We start from the raw sequence: 24,302 nt of genomic DNA, 5'->3' as shown, positions 1-24,302 counted from the left end.
CTCAAGTGATCCTCCTGCTTCAGTCCCCTGGGTAGCTGGGATTACAGGTGTGCACCACCACGCCTGGCTAATTTACGTATTTTTTTATAGAGCTGGGATTTTGCCATGTTACTCAGGCTGGTCTCGACCTCCTGGGCTCAAGCAATCCTCCTACCTCGGCCTCTCAAAGTGGTGGGATTACAGGCATGAGCCACTGCACCAGGCCTTGAATATTTTGTTTTAAACTTTACTAACCTGAGAATAAAACAAACAAAAAGAGGGTATCTTATTGTTTTAATTTAGATTTCTTTGATTTTGATTTTGTTTGTGAATGACTTATTCAAGTCTGTGGTAGATTGTATTTTTGCTTCAAAATGTCACCCACCATCCCTCTGTGGAGTACATTTCCCTGCCCTTTGACCTTGGAGTTTGGCCACGTAGGATAGTTAACTTGTCCTGGTTTGTTTGGAACGTTCCTGATTTTAAAACAGAAAGTCCTGTGTCCTGGGAGCCCTCTTAGTCCTGGGCAAACCAAGTAGGTTGGTCACTCTATTTGGCCATGTGATCTATTTTGTCCTATGGGATGTTAGGGAATATTAACATATGCCTTGTTGAAGCAGAAAATGTCAAATGCATCTGTGTGTTTTGGCTCAGTCTGTCTTGTGCTTCTGCCCTCTACCATGAGAACAGCTGGTTTTCAGAGATTTCTCGTTCAGTCTGGGTCCTGGAATGAGAAGACACAAAGAATAGACTCACAAGTGGCTCACAGCCCCCATGTAACATGAGGGAGAAATAAATAAATGTTTTGTAACTTGCAGAGATTTTGGGGTTGTTTGTTGTGTGGCACCATTGACTAATGCCATGTGTTACACCACATTTTCTTTGGATTTTTTTTTTAATGATTTTTTTTTTTTTTTTTGAGACAGAGTCTCACTCTGTCACCCAGGCTGGAGTGCAGTGGTGCGACCTTGGCTCACTGCAACCTCCACCTCCCAGGTTCAAGCGATTCTTCTACCCAGCCTGGCAAACATGGTGAAACTCTGTCTCTATTTAAAAAAATAATAGGCCGGGCGCGGTGGCTCACGCCTGTAATTCCAGCATTTTGGGAGGCCAAAGCGGGTGGATCATGAGGTCAGGAGATAGAAACCATCCTGGCCAACATGGTAAAACTCTGTCTCTACTAAAAATACAAAAAAATTAGCTGGGCGTGGTGGTGCACACCTGTAATCCCAGCTACTCAGGAGGCTGAGGCAGGAGAATCGCTTGAACCAGGGAGTCAGAGGTTGCAGTGAGCCGAGATCGCGCCACTGCACTCCAGCCTGGCGATAGAGCGAGACCCTGTCTCAAAATATTAATAATAATAATAGTAATACAAAGATTAGCCAGGCGTGGTGGTACATGTCTGTAATCCCAGCTACTTGGGAAGCCGAGACATGAGAATCGCTTGGATCCAGGAGGTGGAGGTTGCAGTGAGCTGAGATCGTGCCACTGCCCTCCAGCCTGGTTGACAGCGAAACTCTCTCAAAAAAAAAAAAAAAAGAAAAAAATGGAAAAAAAAAGTATTGTGGTATCAATTTGCTTTTTTCCTTAAAATTAGTTTTCTAGACCACAGTTATGTACCTTAGAATGGATAAATAAGTTAGGATATAAAAGGTTCCTGATTAAATTTGTAAGTTAATCAACCTTTTTTCCTGTGGACATCTAACAGTAGGAATAAATGATAGTTCCCTTAATAGGGGAAAGGTTCAATTCTTACAAGGTGGCTTTAGAAACATACGACTCTCAGTCCATGCCCTGAAGTGACAATAGAGATCTACAGACGTGTCTAGTAGTTAAAGTGGGTGCTCCTCGTGTGATGAAGTCTGCACCTGTCTTTTATGACAGTGCATTGTGCACGTAGCTTATGGCACACACAGGCTTTTTCCCTCACTTTCACCAAGTTGCCTTATGGGTTAGCTGTGGCCTTGCTTTGTCATCTACTGTGTAATTATGGCTTTAATCAAGATGAGAATCAAGTAAAAGTTTCTTATCGCAGTTCCAGAGTCCAGGATTCTGATGCTTTGAAGTAAAATGCTGTTTGTTTTTAAAATTTCTGTTTTCATGTGGCACATGTTGAGTTTGGAAAAGCTAAGTCTTGAAGACAGAATTTCAGTAGGTTAAAAAAAAAAACCACAATTGAATACTATAAATAGAATTTTCTGATGCATTTTCTTGGATATAATTGAATTGTTAATTTCTCCACCAAAAAGGAGATGATGATAGAATATGGCTTAGAAATACATCTTTTACCAGCTTTTTAACAAAAATATGTCCATCTTTGAAAAATCTACTGGAAGCAAAGTTTTGATTTTTCCATTGCCTTTTTAATCCTAGGTGAAGTCTTCGTCTTAAATGATGGTGGAGAAGTTGATTTAGACCTTGGAAATTATGAAAGATTTTTGGATATTAATCTTTATAAAGACAACAATATCACCACGGGGAAGATATATCAGCATGTGATCAATAAAGAGAGGCGTGGTGATTACCTGGGGAAAACAGTGCAAGGTATTATATTCCACAGACATTATGGAGCCCTGTGTGCTGAATATCTTTGTGCTGCTCAAAAGTAGAACTGAAGGCCAGGCATGGTGGCTCACACCTGTAATCCCAGCACTTTGGGAGGCCGAGGCCAGTGGATCACCTGAGGTCAGGAGTTCGAGACCAGCCTGACCAACATGGTGAAACCCCATATCTACTAAAAATACAAAAATTAGCCGGGCATGGTGGCGCACGCCTGTAATCCCAGCTGTTTGGGAGGCTGAGGCAGGAGAATCGCTCGAACCCAGGAGGCAGAGATTGCAGTGAGCCGAGATCGTGCCACTGCACTCCAGCCTGGGCGACAGAGTGAGACTCCATCTTAAAAAACAAAACAAACCAAAACAAAAACCCAAAAAACCAAGTACAATTGAAAATGTCACAGTCCCTGCGCTCTACAAGTTCTAATTCTTTTAAAATTATTGTGTTTTTTTCTTTTCATTTTCCAAAAATATGTCAGGGTAACTTGCCAGGTAACTTTCAGGTGATTGGGGAGGCCTAAAGCACATTCTTTTCTCATGAGCATGGAATAAACTTTTGTATTAATACTTCTTTCTACAGTTGTCCCTCACATTACTGATGCTGTCCAGGAGTGGGTTATGAATCAAGCCAAGGTGCCGGTGGATGGTAATAAGGAAGAGCCCCAAATATGCGTTATTGAGGCAAGCATAGAACTTTCTTTATAAAATTATATCTTGCTGCGTCTTTGAGCATCTGATCTTCATTTATTTGACAAATACTTACACACGCCCTCCTGAGTGCTGGACACTGGGCTAGGAGGTGGGGTCATAGCAAGAAACAACATAGATGGCTTCTGTCTTTGTGGTCACAAGTGAGTGGGCAAGATTGGCATTAGACAGACAATCACACATACTTCTGGGTGGACGTGCAGTGATCTGCTTGTGGAGACCGATCAGCTGCTGATAAAATCAATGTGAGGGCGTCTTCTGTGCTGGGGCCTGGGATGGGCCCATCTCTGCCCTTGGGGAGCTTGCAGACAATCCTGTCTACACACAACAGACTGTATTCTAGTGCATGCTATTTGAAAAGTATTTCCGAAGTGCTTTGGAAGTGTAAAGAGACACTGGGTTAGGGAAGTCAGATGGTAGAGGTGATAAGTGGTTAGTATCAGCTGTTTAAAGAAAGAAGCTAGTGGCTGTGCGAGGTGGCTCATGCCTGCAATTCCAGCATTTTCAGATGCCAGGGCGGGAGGATTGCTTGAGCCCATGAGTTTGAGACAGCCTGGGCAACATGGCGAAAACCCGCCTCTACAGAAACTACAAAGATTAGCTAGGCATGGTGGTACGCACCTGTAGTCCCAGCTACTTGAGAAGCTGAGATGGGAGGATCTTTTGAGTCCGGGAGGTTTGAGGCTGCAGAGAGCCGTGATTGCACCAGCACTTCAGCCTGAGTGATGGAGCCAGACCCTGTCTTAATTAAAAAAAAAAAAAAAAAGTAGTATTTGAACTTGCCACTTGTTCACTTCCTTCACCTTGTTCCCTTCCTCTCCACGTGTAGAATGAGAATAACATCCATATCCTCCTCCTCTAAATGTCAGTTGGCTTAATTGTCTGGTGAAAGAGCAGAGTAATGACCAATTTGGTTCTTAGAGTCAGGCTGCCTCAGTTCGTATTTCTGCAGTGACCCCTGAGCCATATAGCTCAGTGATTAAGAGTCTGGAGGCAAACTGTCTGGGTTTGTAGCCTAGCAAGGTCACTTTTGGGGAGGAGGGGGTGACCTTAGGCAAGTTTGCTCAACCTCTCTGTGCCTCTTTAACTCATTTAACTCATTTGTAACTCATTGTTTTGAAGATTAAATAAGTCTCTACACTTGGTGCTTAGAATGGTGTCACAGATACAGTAAGTGCTTAAAAATTATTAGCTAGTATTAAGATGCCTGTATGACTTTTGGAAAATTCTCACAGTTTCAATGTCCTCATTTGTAATAATGTGGTAATAATATAATATTGTAATAATAAGATAACAACAGGATTGTTTGGGGATTAAATGCAGTGTATCAGAGCACTTTGCAATGTCTGGCATTTAGGAAGTGCTCAGTAAACGTAAGTTAGCTATTATTACTGTCATCAATGTAAGTGTTAGCAGATATGTAGAAGATCCATTTTGTTAATAGTAGTACTGATAAAGTTACTGGTTATTTATTTATTTTTTATAGCTAGGGTCTCGCTATGTTGCCTCGGGCTGGAGTGCAGTAGCTATCCACAGGTGTGATCAAAGCCCAGTGTAGCCTCAAGCTTCTGGGCTCAACCAATCATCTTGCCTCAGCCTCCCAAGTAGCTGGGACTACAGGTATACCACCACTATGCCTGGCAAATTTTTAATTTTATTTCTTATTCTACCCTTGAATTGACTTGTTTGCCTTCACAATGATTAATTTAGCACTTAATATGTACTAGCCCTGATGATAGCTGCTAGGGATGTGAGGTTGAGTGTGATCTGACTCCTGCTCTCCAGGAGCTCATTGGCTGGATTTTAAATTTCATGGAAACAGGGAAACTGACAAACAGAACCCCTTCTCCGTTATAACCCTGATGTTTATATTTGCTTACTGGATACTAGTGGTCAACCATCCTCTTTGGTTGATTGTAAGTTGTGTTCAACAGTTGTGTCTGTGCACCATTTAAGCTTTTGAAGAAGGACTGCCAAAGCTGATTTTTAGTTTTAATCATAGAGGAGCTGTTGAAATGTTTTCAAAGCCATTTTTATGAGTGAGACCTCAACTTCTCAGACCAGTGGAACTGACAGGTTTTATTTATATTAGTACGAGTTATCTTGGCATGAACCTGGAATAATTTATGCTTGTCTTAAAGGAATAACAGGTTTCTTTCTTTCTTCTTGTTTATTTTCCAAAAAAGAAGACTCAGCCAAGTGTGGTGATGCAGGTCTGTAGTCCCAGCTACTTGGGAGGCTGAGGCGGGAGGATCACTTATACCCAGGAGTTTAAGGCCGCAGTGAGCCATGATCTCACCACTGCACTCCAGCCTGGGTGGCAGAGCGAGACCCTGTCTCTAAAAAAAATTTAAAAAGGGCTGGGCGTGGTGGCTCACGCCTGTAATCCTAGCACTTTGGGAGGCTGAGGCGGGTCAGGAGATCGAGACCATCCTGGCTAACATGGTGAAACCCCGTCTCTACTAAAAATACAGAAAATTAGCCGGGCGTGGTGGCAGGCGCCTATAGTCCCAGCTACTCGGGAGGCTGAGGCAGGAGAATGGCGTGAACCCGGGAGGCAGAGCTTGCAGTGAGCCGAGATGGCGCCACTGCACTCCAGCCTGGGCGACAGAGCGAGACTCTACCTCAAATAAATAAATAAATAAATTAAATTAAATAAATAAATAAAAATAGAAAAAGAAAAAAGACTCCTTTCATTAAAGACAAAGGCTAAAACAACTTTGCACATCTCATAACTTTGCTGCTGCTTCCATTTCAGCATAAAGTATTGTTATGGGTGATATTTTCCCTTTTATTTGGGGCAACAGTTAACTTAAAACTATTCCAATAGTAATATTGAAGGTTTCTGAACACGGTAATGATGGTGGTAATGGGAACTTCTGAATTAGCAGAGAGACTGTAGTACCACTGCTGACCACGTGAGGGCAGGAGCGGATAATGTTTAAAGTTGGCCTCCTTTTCGCATTCACTATTATTGACCTCCCAGAGAATCCCCATCAAAACACAGGATGGAAGCATACGGTTTAGTTTAAGTGCAGACCTCTGTTTTTCCTTAGAAAAAATAAATGATTTTCAAAAATTAGATTTTGGTGCCTTGTATATAGTGGGTACTTACACTCACTTCACCCCTGCCAAGTTCCTGATTGCATGTGATGTTTTCATTTCGTTGAGTTGTTGTTGTTGTTGTTGTTTAAAGAGACAGTGTCTTACTCTGTTCCCTAGGCTGGAGTGCAGTGGTACGATCATGACTCACTGCAGCCTGGACTTCTCCAGGCTCAAGCGATCCTCCCACCTCAGCCTCCTGAGTGGCTGGGACCATAGGTGCTGTGCCACCATGCCCAGCTAATTTTTTATGTTTTTGTGGAGGCAAGGTCTCACTTTGTTGCCCATGCTGGTCTCAAACTCCTGCGCTCAAGTGATACACCTGCCTCCCAAAGTGTTGGGATTACAGGCATGAGCCACTGCACCCAGCCCTGGCTTTGGTTCTGCTGTAGTTTTGGTAACAGGTACTAGAACACTGTTCCTTAGGGCTTATATTGAATTTCAGGACCTTTCTGTCCTGGCCCGACTACTAAACTAAACCTCCAGTGCTGCATGCAGGGTACTGGGCTCATGCCCTCATGGGGCTTACAGTCTAGTGGGGTAGAGAGCCAGGAAACAAAGACGGAAATGAAATAGAGGCAACTTGTGCTGAGTTCCTAGGATGGGTACAGTGCTGTGACAAGGGCTAGTGGGATGTAGGCTGCTTTAGGTGGGGGGTCAGAGTCCGCCCTCCAGGGAGGATGCATGTCTCTTGGACTGGAGGATAAAGAGAGGTTGCTGTAGATGAAGAAGGAGGGTAGGAGGGCTTAAGGAGCAGGAAGGAAGAGCATGGAGTACCCAAGAGGCCAGCAGGGAGGGGACCAGATGGCATTGGAGGCTCAGTGCAAAGGCCAGGTCCTGAGAGCCTTTTGTTGGCTGCATTAAGGAGATTGACGCTAGTTTTTTTTTTTTTTTTTTTGAGATGGAGTCTCACTCTGTCACCCAGGCTGGAGTGCAATGGCGTGATCTCAACTCACTGCAACCTCTGCCTCCTGGGTTCAAGCGATTCTCCTGCCTCAGCCTCCCGAGTAGCTGGGACTACAGGTGTGCACCACCATGTCCAGCTAATTTTTGTATTTTTAGTAGAGACAGGGTTTCACCGTGTTGGCCAGCATGGTCTCGATCTCCTGACCTGTGATCCGCCTGCCTCAGCCTCCCAAAGTGCTGGGATTACAAGCGTGAGCCACTGCGCCCGGCCTCATTGTTAGTTTTAATGAAGCAGTGGGCTACTGAAGAGTATACACGTGGAGAAATCTTTTATGAAGTTTTATTTTTTATTTTTATATTTTTTCAGTGAAAGGGTCTCGCTCTGTCATCTAGGCTGGAATGCAGTGGCATGATCACAACTCACTGCAGCCTTGACCTCCTGGGCTCAAGTGATCCTCCTGCCTTGGCCTCCCAAAGCGCTGGGCTCATAAGTGTGAGCCGCCACACCCAGCCACAATTTAGTGATTTTGAACATATTTATAAACCTCTGTGTAACCATCAAACTTTAGTTCTCATGCTCGGTTTATTAAGAACTCTTTTTATTAGCTTGTGTACTGTGGGAGATGTGTGGTCATTTGTGTCTTTTTTTTGTTTGTTTTCCATTCCCAGCTGGGAGGCACCATTGGAGACATCGAAGGAATGCCGTTTGTGGAAGCGTTTAGACAATTCCAGTTTAAGGCGAAAAGAGAGAATTTCTGTAATATCCACGTTAGCCTTGTCCCACAGGTGGGCTTTCCAGATAAGTATATGGACAGCAACTTTGATAAGTTTTCCTATGATATTCTATGTGTCCTGCATTTGAAAGTGGGGCACCATTAATCATCCATAGGAGCTAGTGTCCAGTGTGCTGACGGGACCCCATTTTTTTTCAGCTCAGTGCTACCGGAGAACAAAAAACCAAACCCACCCAAAACAGCGTCCGCGCGCTGAGAGGGTTAGGCCTGTCTCCAGATCTGGTGAGTTGAGGACAGTGGGTAAGTCTATCCTGAAGGTCTCTGGGAGCAGGCCCTTCACTTCTTTTTTTTTTTTTTTTTTATTTGAGATGGAGTCTTGCTCTGTCACCCAGGCTGGAGTGCAGTGGTGCAGTCTTGGCTCATTGCAACCTCCGCCTCCCAGGTTCAAGCAATTCTCCTGTCTCAGCCTCCAGAGTATCTGGACTACAGGCACATGCCACCACACCTGGATAATTTTGGTATTTTTAGTAGAGACAGAGTTTTGTCATGTTGGCTAGGCTGGTCTTGAATTCCTGACCTCAGGTGATCTGCCCGCCTGGACCTCCCAAAGTGCTTGGGATTACAGCCAAGAGCCACCATGCCTGGCTGCCCTTCACTTCTTTATCTTTATCATCATCTAAGTCCTTTCTCATTCTCAAACGGCTCCTATGACAATGAGGTTTTTCTCTCTGGGAGCCGGAAAAGGCTTATTCCCTTAGCCTCAAGTGTTGCTTCAATCTGTTCTTCCCTGGGCTCTCATTTGATGGGCCACATTGATAGTTGGGCAAGTGTGATGTCCTGTCATTTATATGATTCCTGGATTCTTTAGAATGAAGGTGAATCCTTGGGATTTTCCTGTGACCCTGCTATCAGTGATAACCCTGTGATGGGTTATCACTGCTCTTTTTTTCTTTTTGAGACAGGGTCTGGCTCTGTTGCCCAGGCTGGAGTGCAGTGGTGTGATCTTGGCTCACTGCAACCTCTGCCTCCTGGGCTGAAGTGATTCTCCCACCTCAGCCTCTTGAGTAGCTGATACTAGAGGTGCACGCTACCACAGTGCACTAATTTTTATGTGTGGTGTGTGTGTGTGTGCCTGTGTGTGTTTGTAGAGACAGGGTTTTGCTAGGTTACCCAGGCTGGTCTCGAACTCCTGGGTTCAACCAATGCTCCTGCCTTGGCCTCCTGAAGTGCTGGGATTGCACCACGCCCAGCCCACTGCTCTTATTTTTAGTCTAAACAGTGGTGTGTCCTTATAGCAGGTGATCCAGTCATCACCAGTAGTCTCTGTCAAAGGTTGACAAATAACAGCCCACAACTTGCGTGCCTGTTTTTGTAAATAAAGTTTTATTGGCATGCAGTCACACCCATTCATTTACATACTGTCTGTAGCTGCTTTCACACTGCACCTTGATTGAGGATCAGGACAGTGACTGTGTGACCTGCAAACCTAAAATATTTCCCATCTGGCCCTTTTGAGAAAAAGTTTGTTAACCCCGATCTAGCTCTTTTCTTGTAGTTAATGAAGCAACACTTGTGAGCCTGGACTCTGTTCACCAGAGACGTCTCAATGTTTTGAGTTCTTACTAATACACTTATGCTGAATTTGATTATACTTGTATTAGTGCTCAGACCAATTTCTAATAGTCCAGTGGAATGTCCAAAGTGAACAAGTACATACTTGGCCAAGTTTCTTGTAAAAAGAAATGAATGTGGCATCCTGCTGAAAGTGAATCCTGTTTGCTGAAGCATAACTGGCTTTGACAGATTGTCTGCCGAAGTTCAACGCCCATTGAGATGGCCGTGAAGGAGAAGATTTCTATGTTTTGTCACGTGAACCCTGAACAGGTTGGTGCTGCTCTTTAGATTTTATTGTCTGGCAGGCACTTCTGCTGATGCCAGTGTTTTGTGCCTCTTCAATGATCATATTATTTTTCACGGCATTTATGCAAGCACTGGGGAACCCTGATCCAACCATGATTCCCTGGAGTGAGATAGGATGCATGTTTCTTTGCATGATCACTCAACTTATGTCACAAAACCAGGGTGGGCTTTATTTCTTTTCTTGAGACAGAGTGTTACTCTGTCACCCAGGCTGGAGTGCAGTGGCACAATCTCAGCTCACCGCAACCTCTGCCTCCTGGGTTCAGGCAATTCTCTTATTTTAGCCTCCTGAGCAGCTGAGATTACAGGTGCCCGCCACCACGCCTGGCTAATTTTTTTGTATTTTTAGTAGAGACGGGGTTTCGCCATGTTGGCCAGGCTGGTCTCGAACTCCTGACCTCAGATGATCCACCCACCTCGGCCTCCCATAGTGCTGGGATTACAGGCGTGAGCCACCATGCCCAGTACCAGGGTGGGCATTTAATTCACAGTCAAACCTTTAGAGAGAGAACCACATGAAGCCTACTTATCATCTCTTTACCTTGTGTTTCCTTCTGGAACACTTACTGCTTTCCCTCATTTCTCCTCTCTATCTGTGGCAGCTTAAGTCACCCCAAACACATGAGCACGTTGACATTTGCACTAGCTCTTCTGACTCCATCAGTGGGCTCAGTTGACTTCGTTAGTACAGAAACTGTACTGTGATTTGGGCTTAGGTTCTCTGCTCTGTAGGGCTTTCCACCTTGGTATTCTGATAATTCGCTTTTCTTTTTTCTTTCCTTATCTTATCTCTGTCTCTTGATTCCAATAAGGCTTGGGTATAAGGGATTGGAGTTGCCTATAGTTTAAAGAGAGTGATATAAATGGCACTCAGGAAAAGGGTGAGGTTTGGCAGAAATCTTTTCTTCAGATTATAACTCTGGGTTCTCTGAAGTCTAAAAACGATCAAATTGAATTTTGGCATCTTGGAAAATAGTCTGATGGAGAGCCCCCTGCCTGATGCCTCAGAGTCATTGCTGAAGTCTGAACTACTTTGAAAAATGTGATGGCAGATTGAAGGGACACTTCTGCATCTGTATGTTGGTATGTTGTCATGTCATTTTGTTTGCGTCCAGTCTTTTTTTTTTTTGAGACAGAGTTTTGCTATTGTCACCCAGGCTGGAATGCAGTGGTGCACTCTCGGCTCAGTGCAACCTCTGCCTCCTGGGTTCAAGCGGTTCTCCTGCCTCAGCCTCCTGAGTAGCTGGGATTATAGGTGTGTGTCACCATGCCTGGCTAATTTTTGTATTTTTAGTAGAGATGGGGTTTCACCATGTTGGCCAGGCTGGTCTTGAACTCCTAACCTCAGATGATCCGCCTGCCTCGGCCTCCAAAAGTGCTGGAATTACAGGCGTGAGCCACCACACCTGACCTGTCCAATCGTTTTGTGTATACTTCTTCTTTTTTTTTTTTTTTTTTTTTGAGATAGAGTCTTGCTCTGTCACCCAGGCTGGTATGCAATGGTGCGACCTCGACTCACTGCAACTTCCGCCTCCCGGGTTCCAGTGATTCTCCTGCGTCAGCCTCTTGAGTTGCTGGGATTATAGGCGCATGTCACCACACCCACCTAATTTTTGTATTTTTAATACAGGTGGGGTTTCACCATGTTGGTCAGGCTGGTCTCGAACTCCTGACTTCAGGTGATCTTCCCGCCTTGGCCTCCCATAGTGCTGGGATTAGTTTTCTAATTAAATGAAGCTAACCCTGTGCAAATTCTGATGCTAGCTTTGGTTGCTAGGTTTTTGTGTGTGCGTGTGTGTGTGTGTGTGTGTTATATCAGTGTAAATAAACTGCCAGTCTCTGCTGAATTTTGTCTCATTCTTGTGGTGGCATATTTGAGTAGATCCATCTAAGTATGGTGATTTCTCATCATCACTTAGGTCATATGTATCCATGATGTTTCTTCCACATACCGAGTTCCTGTGCTTTTGGAGGAACAAGGCATTGTGAAATATTTTAAGGAGAGATTGCACCTGCCCATTGGTGATTCTGCAAGTAATTTGCTTTTTAAGTGGAGAAATATGGCTGACAGGTAAGCAAAAGGAATTACTTGTATAATCTTTAATAATTTTTGAGTTTGGGGGTAGAACTAAGACCTACTTGAAAGGGTAAGCGTGTGTATTTGGCATTTTGCATGTGCACATTTTGGTCTGGATATGTTTAAAGACGGAGCATACTGTTACGGTGCTTTGCTGTATTATTTGAAGATTTCTGGAGCCTTTGATTTTGTTATACATAAACCAAAGTGAATTAAAGGAATTTGAATTCTGGAAGGAATTTTTTTTTAACTTTGGAAGGATTTTGATTTATTTACTAGTTCATTTTTTAGTTTCTGAGTATTTTAAATGTTTTTTTTTTCTTTTTTTGAGAGACTTGCTCTGTCGCCCAGGCTGGAGTGCAGTGGCACGATCTCGGCTCGCTGCAACCTCCGCATCCTGGGCTCAAGTCATCCTCCCACTTCAGCCTCCTGAGTAGCTGAGACTAGAGGCACACATCACCACACCTGGCTAATATATTTTTTTTTTTTGTAGAGAGGTATTTTTCTATGTTACCCACGCTGGTCTTGAATTCCTGGGCTCAAGTGATCTGCCCACCTTGGCCTCCCAAAGTGCTGGGATTATAGGCATAAGCCACCATGCCTGGCCTTAAACAGTTTTAAATGTTGCAGGTTTTTTGTTTTGTTTGACTTGTTTTTAAGATTTGGTTAACTTTTCCTAAAGAAAATCATTTTGGATGGGAACTTTTGGGTATGCTATTTTTGTTTCATCCTGCATTCATTAACTATTCAGCATAATTATTAAAACTCCTGATGGATTCTAGCTTTCAGACAACCATATTAATTTAAGCAAAGTTTCTCTAATTTGAAGTTATATGAAAATTAAGCTGTGTGCAGTGGCACTTACCTGTAGTCTCAGCTACTCGGGAGGCTGAGGTGAGAGGATCACTTGAGCCCAGAAGTTGGAGGCCAGCCTGAGCAACATAGCAAGACGCTGTATCTTAAAAAAAAAAAAAAGGGAAATTAAGTCCCTGTCACTTGTTTTCTTTCCTTTTTTTTTTTTTTTTTTTTTTGAGACAGAGTGTCACTCTGCCCAGGCTGGAGTGCAGTGGTGCGATCTCGGCTCACTACAACCTCTGCCTCCCAGGTTCACACCATTCTCCTGCCTCAGCCTCCTGAGTAGCTGGGATTACAGGCGCCCGCCACCATGCCCAGCTATTTTTTTGTATTTTTAGTAGAGATGGGGTTTCACCATGTTTGCCAGGCTGGTCTCGAACTTCTAACCTCAGGTGATTCGCCTGCTTCGGCCTCCCAAAGTGCTGGGATTACAGATGTGAGCCACTGCGCCCGGCCCTGTTTTCTTTCACTAAATGTAGTTGAGATGGGACTTCTTGGGCAGCTTAGGTGAGAGCCAGTAGGTGCAGCTATTACATATGTAGGTTCTGGATTCAGATCCTGGCTTCTCCTCTTACCAGCTGTGTGAGTTTGGGTGATTACTTAACCTCTCTAGGCTTGTTTTCCCTTCTGTATATAATAAGGGGATACCAGTACCTACCTAGTGGCAATTATGAGAGGAAACCTTGAAGACTTAACATTGAGTCACGTACTATAATAAGTATCGGTTGCTGATGTTGGTAACCATAATTAAAATGATGGTGACAAAATTACTGACCCTTGGTAAATGACTAATCAGATTGAGTCTCTCTTGCTCTTTCATTTACAATTTTAAAAAATGCTTTAGATTTTCTGGGGCAAGTGGAATCGGGAAGAAAGAGCAGTTTCTGAGCTTAGATTCTCTAAAACCCTCGCTCTCTAGAGTGCTTAAAGTGCCAGTCATTTCGTAGGAATTTTCTAAGTAGCTTGGGGCTGATACACTTTAAGCACTAGAAGTTTTAATATTTTAACTCTTTTTATTGGAAATAGCTCTAAATTATACTCTATGCGTTTATGCTTTTTTCTTTTTCTTTTTTTTTTTTTTTTTTTTTTTTTTGACACGGGGTGTTGCTCTGTTGCCCAGGCTGGAGTGCAGTGGTGCAATCTCAGCTCACTGCAGCCTCGACCTCCTGGGCTCAAGTGATCCTCCCACCTCAGCGTCCCCAGTAGCTGGGGCCACAGGTGCGCTCCACCACGCCCAACTAATTTTTGTATTTTTAGTAGAGACGGGGTTTTGCCATCTTGCTCAAGTGATCCTCCTGCCTCAGCCTCCCAGGTAGCTGGGACTACAGGTGCATGCCACCATGCTTGGCTAATTTTTGTGTTTTTTATAGAGACAGGGTTTCACCATGTTGCCCAGCCTGGTCTCAAACTCCTGAGCTCAAGCAATTCACCTGCTTTAGCCTCCTAACGTGTTGGGATTAAAGGCGTGAGCCACCATGCCCAGCCTTTGGCCTCCAGGCCTCCATCTTCACATCACCTTCTCACTTGTGTCTTCTTCCCTTCTCTTCTTTTGTAAGGATGCTTGTCATTGGATATAAGGCAGGCCCTAATCCAGGATGATCTCATCTGGAGAGCCTTACTTATGTCTGCAAAGATCCTTTCACCAAACAAGGTCATATTCACAGGTTTTGGGGACAAATTTCTTTGGGGAGCCACCATTCAACTCACTACAGCCTTTTTTATTTTTAATTTTTATGGGTACATAGTAGGTGTATATATTTGTGGGGTACATGAGATATTTGGTACAGGCATATAATGCATTATAATCACATCAGGGTAAATGGAGTATCCATCACCTCAAGCCTTTATCCTTTCTTTGCGATACAAACAATCCAAGTATACCCTTTTATTTATTTAAGAATGCACAATAAATTGTTGACAATTTTCAAGCAAGGAGATATTGTGCATGGGTGCCTCTGCAGCATGGGCCTCCCTCTGCATCACATTGGTGGTGACATTGTTAATTGATGCGGAGTGTCCATTCTTTAGCTTTGGTCCTCTCAATATAGCCTGTAGAGAGGTGCAAGGAGCCAAATGGAGGCCAAAGGAACAGCCTCTATTATGGAGGCCCAGTGCTGCTCAGAGGCCAGGGGTCCCTGATTAAACAGGGACAGCTTGCCTGGGACCCGAAGTCAAGGTGGGCACAATTCTCCACCTCCTCCTCTTCATTGTCTTTTTTTTTTTTTTTTGAGACAGAGTCTTGCTGTGTCGCCCAGGCCGGAGTGCAGTGGCGCAATCTCGGCTCACTGCAAGCTCTGCCTCCCGGGTTCATGCCATTCTCCTGCCTCAGCCTCCCGAGTAGCTGGGACTACAGGCGCCCGCCACCACGCCTGGCTAATTTTTTTTTTTTTTGTATTTTTTTAGTAGAGATGGGTTTTCACTGTGTTAGCCAGAATGATCTTGATCTCCTGACCTCGTGATTTGCCCACCTCGGCCTCCCAAATTGCTGGGATTACAGGCATGAGCCACCACACCCAGCCCTCTTCATCTCTCTTGAGACCTGACTCTTGGGGGTGGCCCTGCAAAGAGGACTCCCCTCCCCTTCCCACAGCAGCTTGAAGTAGTATCAGATGCTTGCCTCACATTCGGTGATGGCTGATGGCTGAGTGGGGCACATGAGGGAGACCTTGGTTGCTCTCGGAAGTACAGGTCCAAGGGGGAATGAGAGCTTCCTGGTAGGTGTGACCCAGTGGACTCACCGGTACCACCTGCTGCCCAGTGACTCCTCCCCTGGGAAGACCAGCTGTGAGTGAGCCGAAGGAGGAACCTGTGATACTGACCCCAGTGCTGCTTCCTTCCGGGGGCAGAGCTGATGTTGTCTCTTCCGTCTATGGAGGAGGGAGAAGGGGGTGAAGCCAAATCTGCTGTGCTCAAATGCGGCTGTGTCTGCCTGCCTCTGACATCATCTCTGCTACTTGGTATGCTGTCATCCTGCTTTCTGTTACCTGTATCCTTTTTTTTTTGGAGACGAAGTCTGGCTCTGTTGCCCAGGCTGTTGGGCAGTGGTGTGATCTCGGCTCACTGCAACCCCTGCTTCCTGGATTCAAGTGATTCTCCTTCCTCAGTCTCCTGAGTAGCTGAAACTACAGGCGTGCACCACCATGCCAGGCTAATTTTTGTATTTTTAGTAGAGACAGGGTTTCACCATGTTGGCCAGGCTGGTCTGGAACTCCTGATCTCAAGTGATCCACCTGCCTTGGCCTCCCAAAGTGTTGGGATTACAGGCGTGAGCCACCACGCCCGGCCTCTTACTTGCATACTTTATGGAGAGGTGGTGTGAGATACAGACAGCTATGGAACCTCCAGAGCAACATAAAATAAAGTAGTGAGTTCAAGGGTTAGCAGTCTTGTCTCAGCTATTTTAGTCACCTTTCTAGAAAGTTACCTTCCCTGTCAGTTTTGACTTCTTAGCTTCTTGTGCATTATTCCCGCACATAGCCTGTTTGTGATCAAGTTTCTCTTGCACTCTTTACAGATATGTGTTCTTTTTGTTTTTGTTTTGTTTTTGTTTTTGTTTTTGTTTTCTGGAGACAGAGTCTCGCTCTGTGGCCTAGGCTGGAGGGCAGTGGTGTGATCTCGGCTCACTGCAACCTCCGCCTCCCGGGTTCAAGTGATTCTCCTGCCTCAGCCTCCTGAGTAGCTGGGATTACAGGTGCGTACCACCACGCCCAGCTAATTTTTGTATTTTTAGTAGAGACCAGGTTTCACCATGTTGGCCAGGCTGGTCTCGAACTCCTGACCTCAGGTGATCCACCTGGCTCGGCCTCTCAGAGTGCTGGGATTACAGGTGTGGGCCACCGTGCCCGGCCACTCTTTGCAGATGTTGATATTGAAGAGGGATATTCGTCATCATGGTAACATTTTTCTAAGGTGTTTGGGAAAGGGTTTGCTTCAAACCCCTAAAACATCTTCAGCCCAAGATGACATTTCCACGTACCTAATACCAAACCAGATATTTTTCATGTTCTTTGAACAGATTTCCTGACAAAAGCAACACTAAAAATTGTGTCTCTAATGGTAAAATGTGATTGAGTGTCTTCTGTAGAATGGAATTTTTCTCATAAAAATGATCTAAATGGCTAGTAATATTTTAAATCGTTCTCTTAGCACCATTCTTCAGGCATGCCATGAATAACCAGACTTTTGTGGGTCAGCTGAGAATGTAACCATTTTAAATGTAGACACTTCGAATGCATTTTCTTACACAATGTCACCTTACAAAGTTAATATTGGAATGTTTCCTATTGACACGCAGAATGCATTTTCTTATGCAATGTCACCTTATTAACCAATGGAAGAATAGCTCGTGTTTATGAGATTGGGATAGCTTTTCAATTTTTACTTTTAATGCTTTTAACTTTTTCTCTGATATACTTGAATTTTTATCTGTACCTGCTTATGTAAAACAATGTTGGGATTTCTGTTTTTGTTTTATGAGACAGTGTCTCACCGTGTCGCCCAGGCTGGAGTGCAGTGGTGTGATCATAGCTCACTGCAGCCTTGATCTCCTGGGCTCAAGTGATCCTCCGACCTCAGCCTCCTGAGTAGCTGGGACTATAGGCATGCCCCACCACGCCTGGCTAATTTTTGTATTTTTTTGTAGAGACGGGGTCTAACTATGTTGCCCAGCCTGGTCTCAAACTCCTGGGCTTAAGTGATTCTCTCGCCTCAGCCTCCTGAGTAGCTAGGACTACAGCTGCTCCTAAGGTTTTAAAAAGTGCCTTGGAATAAGAGCAGCAGCTGCCATTGTTCTCTTTGTGATGTTCTGTTACGTGCATATAACCTTTGAGTTTGTTTTCTTTCCCAGGTATGAAAGGTTACAGAAAATATGCTCCATAGCCCTGGTTGGCAAATACACCAAGCTCAGAGACTGCTATGCCTCTGTGTTCAAAGCCCTGGAACACTCAGCCCTGGCCATCAACCACAAGTTGAATCTGATGGTGAGTCCTGGCCTGGTCTTTTGGCTATCTCAGTAATTCATGCCAATAGCACATGTTCCAGAGGGGCAAGTTTTGTTAAAGGGTCCCTGAGATCACCTCCAGGACTTACGATTCACCAGAAGAACTCACAGGACTCATCATATAGTTATACTCATAGCTAAGATTTATTATAGCCAGACAATGCAAAGCAAAATCAGCCAGGGAAAAGTCGTGCAGGGTGAAGTCTGGGGGTAACCAGGCGCAAGCTTCTAAGCGCCCTCCCCTGGTAGAGTCCGGTGAGTTGTGATAATACATGCAAACTGCCATCTACTAAGGAAGCTCATTGAGACTTGAAGCCCAAGGTTTTTTCTGGGGGCTGGTCACGTGGGCACCCTCTGCTTAGCACTTCCCAAAATGCCAGCCTCCCAGAAGGAAAGCATGCAGCAGAAGCCATGTTGTCTGTACAGACACTTTCAGCACAGTGAGCTTCTCCTATCACTTCTTGGAATGATGGGAACCCTCCCAAAATCAGAGTTTCCAGACGCCAGTCAAGGCTCAATCTTGTAGCAGGCCTTTTCAAGGGCAGCAGCCAGGCTTGCTGTGTAAACGGTTTTCTTTTTCCCTTTTTTGAGACAGAGTCTCCCTCTGCCGCCCAGGCTGGAGTGCAGTGGCCTGATCTCGGCCCACTGCAACCTCTGTCTTCATTGTTCCAGCAATTCTTGCGCCTCAGCCTCCCGAGTATCTGGGATTACAGGCTCCTCCCACCATGCCCAGCTAATTTTTGTATTTTTAATAGAGACGGGGTTTCACCACGTTGGCCAGGCTGGTCTCGAACTCCTGATCTCAGGTGATCTGCCCGTCTCGGCCTCTCAAAGTGCTGGGATTACTGGCATGAGCCACTGCGCCTGGCCTGTGTAAGCTGTTTTCTACATGTAGGTTTAAGGCACATTTCTGAAATTAGGCTTTGCACATTCAGATGAATGAGCATGCCTGTCATGCTCGTTTAAGTACATCGTAATTGCCTAACAAGAAAATAATAGGACATTTTTTCCCTTTAGCATTGGAACGGAATCTAGATTTTTAAAATACTATATTCCCTTCTCTAACTTGGAGGAATGATAGCTAGCAAACAGTGATTATTTGTTTTGGAAATTCAGTATTGTGGAATAACAGAGGTGTAGTTATCTTATATAGCTTGAGTATATACTTCCATATAAGAACAGAATTAGTACCTGTTTAGAGTAAAACATTTAAAGAAAGCATAAGCTAGGCGAAGTAGTTCACGCCTGTAATCCCAGCCCTTTGGGAGGCTGAGCCAGGTGGGTTGCTCGAGCTCAGGAGTTGAAGACCAGCCTGGGCAACAATGGGAGACCTCATCTCTATAAAAAACTTAAAAAGTTGGCTGGGTGTGGTGGCATGCGCCTGTAATCTCAGCTAATTGGGAGGCTGAGGCAGGAAGATCACTTGAGCCCAGGAGTTCGATACTGCGGTGAGCTATAATTGCGCCACTGCACTCCAGCCTGGGTGACAGATTGAGACCCTGTCTCCAAAAAACAAAACAGAACAAAATAAAGCATAAATCTAAAATGCAGAAAGCAGATTCCTCCTCCCTGAAGTCCCACTTGTTACCAGTTGGATATGTGTATTTATATATCTATCTCACATTTATATTTAATGATATTCAATATGAGTATATCATTGTTTAAGCAAGTCTTATCATCTTGACTTAAATGGCAAAAACTCTGTATAATGAGTAAAAAGATCCATTTATATGTTAAAGAAATTTAATGGCTTCCACTTTGACACCAGCTTAGGAGAACTAGCTGCTGTTTCTCTCTCCTCTTTTTAGCCTCCTTCTTTCCTAATCACTTTTTAAATATTTTATTTTATTATTTTTAATTAATTAATTATTTTTTAGACGGAGTTTTGCTCTCGTTGCCCAGGCTGGAGTACAGTGGTGCCATCTCGGCTCACCGCAACCTCTGCCTCCTGGGTTCAAGTGATTCTGCTGCCTCAGCCACCCGAATAGCTGGGATTACAGGCGTGTGCCACCATGCCCAGCTAATTTTTGTATTTTTAGTAGAGACGGGGTTTCACCATGTTGGCCAGGCTGGTCTCGAACTCCCGACCTCAGGTGATCCACCTACCTTGGCCTCCCAAAGTGTTGGGATTACAGGCGTGAGCCATCGTGCCTGGCCTATTTTTTAATTTTTATAGAGACGGGGTCTTGCTATGTTGCCCAGGCTGGTCTCGAACTCCTCAAACAGTTCCTCCTGTCTTGGCCTCCTAAAGTGCTAGGATTACAGGCGTGAGCCATCACGCCCAGCCCCTAATCACTTTTTATTTTTGGCTTTCTAAGGAATAGTTTACTTCCCGTTCCTCCCACTCCTCCAAGCTGCCTGCCCCATTATATAAAAAAAGAAAATGGCAATGGAAAAATTGCCATGACATATACATTTTATAAAGCCTTTAAAAATTTGTATCTTAAAGTTTATTTGGATTGTCTTTTTTTCTCTCTTTTTTTTTTTTTCTTTTTTTTTTGAGACAGGGTCTCGCCCTGTCTCCCAGGGTGGAGTGCAGTGGTGCGATCTTGGCTCACTGCAACCTCCGCCTCCTGGTTTCAAGCAATTCTTGTGCCTTAGCCTCCCGAGTAGCTGGGATTACAGGTGCCTGCTACCACACCTAATTTTTGTATTTTCAGTAGAGACAGGGTTTTGCCATGTTGGCCAGGCTGGTCTTAAATTCCTGGCCTTAAGTGATGCATCTGCCTCAGCCTCCCAAAGTGCTGGGATTATAGACGTGAGCCACTGCGCTTGGCCAGGAGAGTCATTTTTACAGAAGAAATACTAAACTAATATAGATACAGAGGGACTGTTATATACATAAGAATTGGTGCACATGATGCTTCATCTGATAGGATTCATTGACATTAGTTTCTCCTAAGTACTATTTGAATCATGGCCTTGTCATCTTCCTTCTAAGGTTGGGCTGCATTTGTCTATCTCTCCTGGTTTGCTGCAGCTGCAGCGGCTTCTGGGCTGGTTTCTAGCTGCCAGTCTTCCCTGCCTTTGCCACACTCTGTACCAGAGTGATCTTTGTAAAATCTTTCTCGATTCTCTCTGTTTCTGTCATCCCTTTACTTAAGATCTTTCAGTGGTGTCTCAGTCTGTTCAGTCTGCTGTAACAAAGTACCATAGACCAGGTGGCTTACAAATAACTGCCATTTCTCTCTCACGGTTCTGGAGGCTGGAAGTCCAAGATTAGGGTGCCAGCATGTGGCCGGGTTCTGGTGAGGGCCCTCTTCTGGGTGCAGAGCACCAACCTGTGGTTATATCCCCATGTGGCGGAAGGGGTGAGGGAGGTCTATGAGGCCTCTTTTATAGGGGCACTAATCCTATTCCTATGTGCTCTGCCCTCTTGACCTAATCATCTCTCAAAGACCCCACCCACCTCTTAATACCATTCCTTTGGGAGTTGGGATTTCAACATAGGAATTTTGGGGGAACACAGACATTCAAACCATTGCAAGTGGCTTCAAGTGTCAACTCTGTGTCATGGCTTCTCAGCCTCATCCCTTGCCTTCCTCCAACCAATCAGGTCTGTCCTCTCGCTGGGTGGGGCCTTTTTTGAGGGGCCCAGAGTGGCTACCACTTTCTCTCTTTTTCCTCTGAGGTTTCATATAAGTGGTTCCTTTGCTGGAGATTTCTTTTTTTCTTTTTTGAGACGGAGTCTCACTCTGTTGCCCAGGCTTGAGTGCAGTGGCACAATCTAAGCTCACTGCAACCTCTGCCTCCTGGGTTCATGTGATTCTTCTGCCTCAGCCTCCCGGGTAGCTGAGATTACAGGCACCCACCACCACGCCTGGCTAATTTGTATATTTTTAGTAGAGACGGGGTTTTGCCACGTTGGTAAGGCTGGTCTTGAATTCCTAACCTCAGATGATCTGCCCACCTCGGCCTCCCAAAGTGCTGGGATTACAGGCGTGAGCCAATGCGCCCAGCCTACTGGAGATTTCATACCCTTCTCCCCTCCTCTCTTTGTCTCCTGCTGCCTCCCATCACACACGTGCTTATCTTGCTTCTGCTCTCCTCTCTGCTGGCTTCTTGAACATTACCTCCTCAGAGCTCTTCCTTGACGTCGATCCTTCCTGTCTTTCCTCCAGTGATCAGTTCTAGTGACCTCCTAGTTGCTTTTTTTTTTTTTTTTTTTTCTTGAGACAGTGTCTCACTCTGTCACTCAGGCTGGAATGCAGTGTCACGATCAGGGATCATTGCAGCCCGGACCTCCCAGGCCCAAAGGATCCTCCCACCTCAGCTTCCCGAGTAGCTGGGGCTACAGGCACGTGCCACCCCATGCAGTTGACCCCAAGTTACTTCTGCATCGTTCTCCTCTTTGTCTTTCATAGCCGTTATCACAGTATAGTGTGGATGCCCCTTTATCTGGTTTTGTAATCTTTCTGAAAGATTGTAAGAACCACAAAACAGAGACTATGTTTTTCTATCCCTAGTGCCCAGTACAGTGTTTGCATAATAAGTAATTATTGAATAATGTGTCATAGTATTAGATGGCTGTAGTATTTTTGAGTGTTTATTTTTCTTAAATACTCCTTTTATCTGTTGGATGTTTTTTAGTACATAGACTCCATTGATCTGGAGAAGATCACCGAAACCGAGGACCCTGTGAAATTTCATGAAGCTTGGCAGAAGCTATGCAAAGCTGAGTGAGTACCAGGGCCCATGCACACCAGTTAGGATAGGAGCGTTGTACTTTTTCTGTAATGATTCAGTTTACCCTAATTTCTAATTTTCATGCATTTTGAAAGGTAGTTTGGAGTACTTGTGGTCTTTGCAGGTGGTTGTGCCATGATCATACTGCATTGATTTGAAATGTGCCATGTCGGCCGGGCGCGGTGGCTCACGCCTGTAATCCCAGCACTTTGGGAGGCTGAGGCAGGTGGATCACGAGGTCAGGAGATTGAGAAAATCCTGGCTAACACGGTGAAACCCCATCTCTACTAAAAATACAAAAAAATTAGCCGGGCGTGGTGGCGAGCGCCTGTAGTCCCAGCTACTCAGGAGGCTGAGGCAGGAGAATGGTGTGAACCGGGGGCAGAGCTTGCAGTGAGCGGAGATTGCGCCACTGCACTCTGGCCTGGGCGAAAGAGCAAGACTCTGTCTCAAAAAAAAAAGAAAAATGTGCCACGTTAATGCTGGTGGCATGTGCATAGAAATGGTTTTATTTGGGGAGGATGGGGATACTGTGGGGAAGTGTGTTGATTCTCCTGAAAGATGCAGAGATGAATCTTACATATACAAAGTTAAAGTACAAGAATGACAGCTTTTTTTTTTTTCTCTCTTTTTAAAAAGTGAAAGCAAGTTTATTAGGAAAGTAAAGGAATTAAAGAATGGCTACTCCACAAGCAGAGCAGCCCTGAGGGCTGCTGGTTGCCCCTTTTATGGTTATTTCTTGGTTATATGCTAAAGAAGGGATGAATTATACATGCCTCCCCCTTTTAGACCATATAGGGTAACTTCCTGATGTTGCCGTGGCATTTGTAAACTATCATGGCACTGGTGGGAGTGTAGCAGTGAGGATGACCAGAGGTCACTCTCATTGCCGTCTTCGTTTTGGTGGCTTTTAGCTGGCTTCTTTACGGCAACCAGTTTTATCAGCAAAGTCTTTATGACCTGTGTCTTTTGCTGACCTCCTATCTCATCCTGTGACTTAGAATGCCTGTCTATCTGGGAATGCAGCCCAGTAGGTCTCAGCCTTATTCTACCCAGCCCCTATTCAAGATGGAGTTGCTCTGGTTCAACATTTCCCCTCTCCCTTTTATAAGAGAACTCTTAATACTAACGGTTGCAGAGGGACAAAGCTCCATCTTCTGTAACTTCTTCGTGTTGAATAGGGGCAATGACATTCCTCCCTAACTATTAGAGTCCCTTGTATTTGGGGTAGAGAAGAGGTCAGTCAGAAAGCGTCAGATGGTAAGGGCCATTCACAACTCTGAGTTCTAACAAAAGGTGATATCTGGAAGATTAATAAATGTTTAATTTAAGAAAACATTGAGTAAGCTTATTCTGCATTCCTACACAAAGAGTACAATAGCAATATATTCCACAACAGTAAAGCAAAAAATTATCCCAAGTAAACTAAATTAGAAGGCTTTCCGTGAACTGGGCAACTGTTGGAACCAAGCTGATATGCAGTTGCTAGCTGATTTCAACACATGCCCAGAATTAGAATACTGACCCCAATTTTTACATTACCCATCCCTCTTTTTTTTTTTTCTTTTTCCGAGACAGAGTCTTGCTCTGTCTCCCAGGCTGGAGTGCAGTGGCACGATCTCGGCTCACTGCAACCTCCGCCTCCCAGGTTCAAGCAGTTGTTGTGCCTCAGCCTCCCAAGTAGCTGGGATTACAGGCATGTACTACCATGCCTGGCTAATTTTTGTATTCTTAGTAAAGACGGGTTTCACCATGTTGGCCAGACTGGTCTTGAACTCTTG

At 44.7% G+C, this 24,302-nt stretch overlaps 1 protein-coding gene across 3 annotated transcripts in view; it reads left to right on the top strand.

Annotated features, from left to right (window-relative positions):
- The window catches only part of CTPS2 (CTP synthase 2), a 122,780-nt gene that overhangs the window by 11,020 nt on the left and 87,458 nt on the right, over window positions 1-24,302 (top strand). For all 3 annotated transcript variants that reach the window (XM_030807072.1, XM_003261090.3, XM_030807073.1), the window contains exons 3-10: window positions 2,353-2,523; window positions 3,115-3,215; window positions 7,920-8,036; window positions 8,183-8,266; window positions 9,788-9,868; window positions 11,824-11,975; window positions 17,683-17,815; window positions 22,426-22,514. In XM_030807072.1, coding sequence (XP_030662932.1) covers window positions 2,353-2,523; window positions 3,115-3,215; window positions 7,920-8,036; window positions 8,183-8,266; window positions 9,788-9,868; window positions 11,824-11,975; window positions 17,683-17,815; window positions 22,426-22,514 — 928 coding nt within the window. The remainder of the gene's footprint in view (window positions 1-2,352; window positions 2,524-3,114; window positions 3,216-7,919; window positions 8,037-8,182; window positions 8,267-9,787; window positions 9,869-11,823; window positions 11,976-17,682; window positions 17,816-22,425; window positions 22,515-24,302) is intronic.

Source organism: Nomascus leucogenys, chromosome X (genome assembly GCF_006542625.1).
Source record: "Nomascus leucogenys isolate Asia chromosome X, Asia_NLE_v1, whole genome shotgun sequence".
NCBI lineage: Eukaryota > Metazoa > Chordata > Mammalia > Primates > Hylobatidae > Nomascus > Nomascus leucogenys.
Note: the sequence above shows the minus strand (reverse complement) of the source record. Positions and strands in the feature narration are given on the sequence as shown.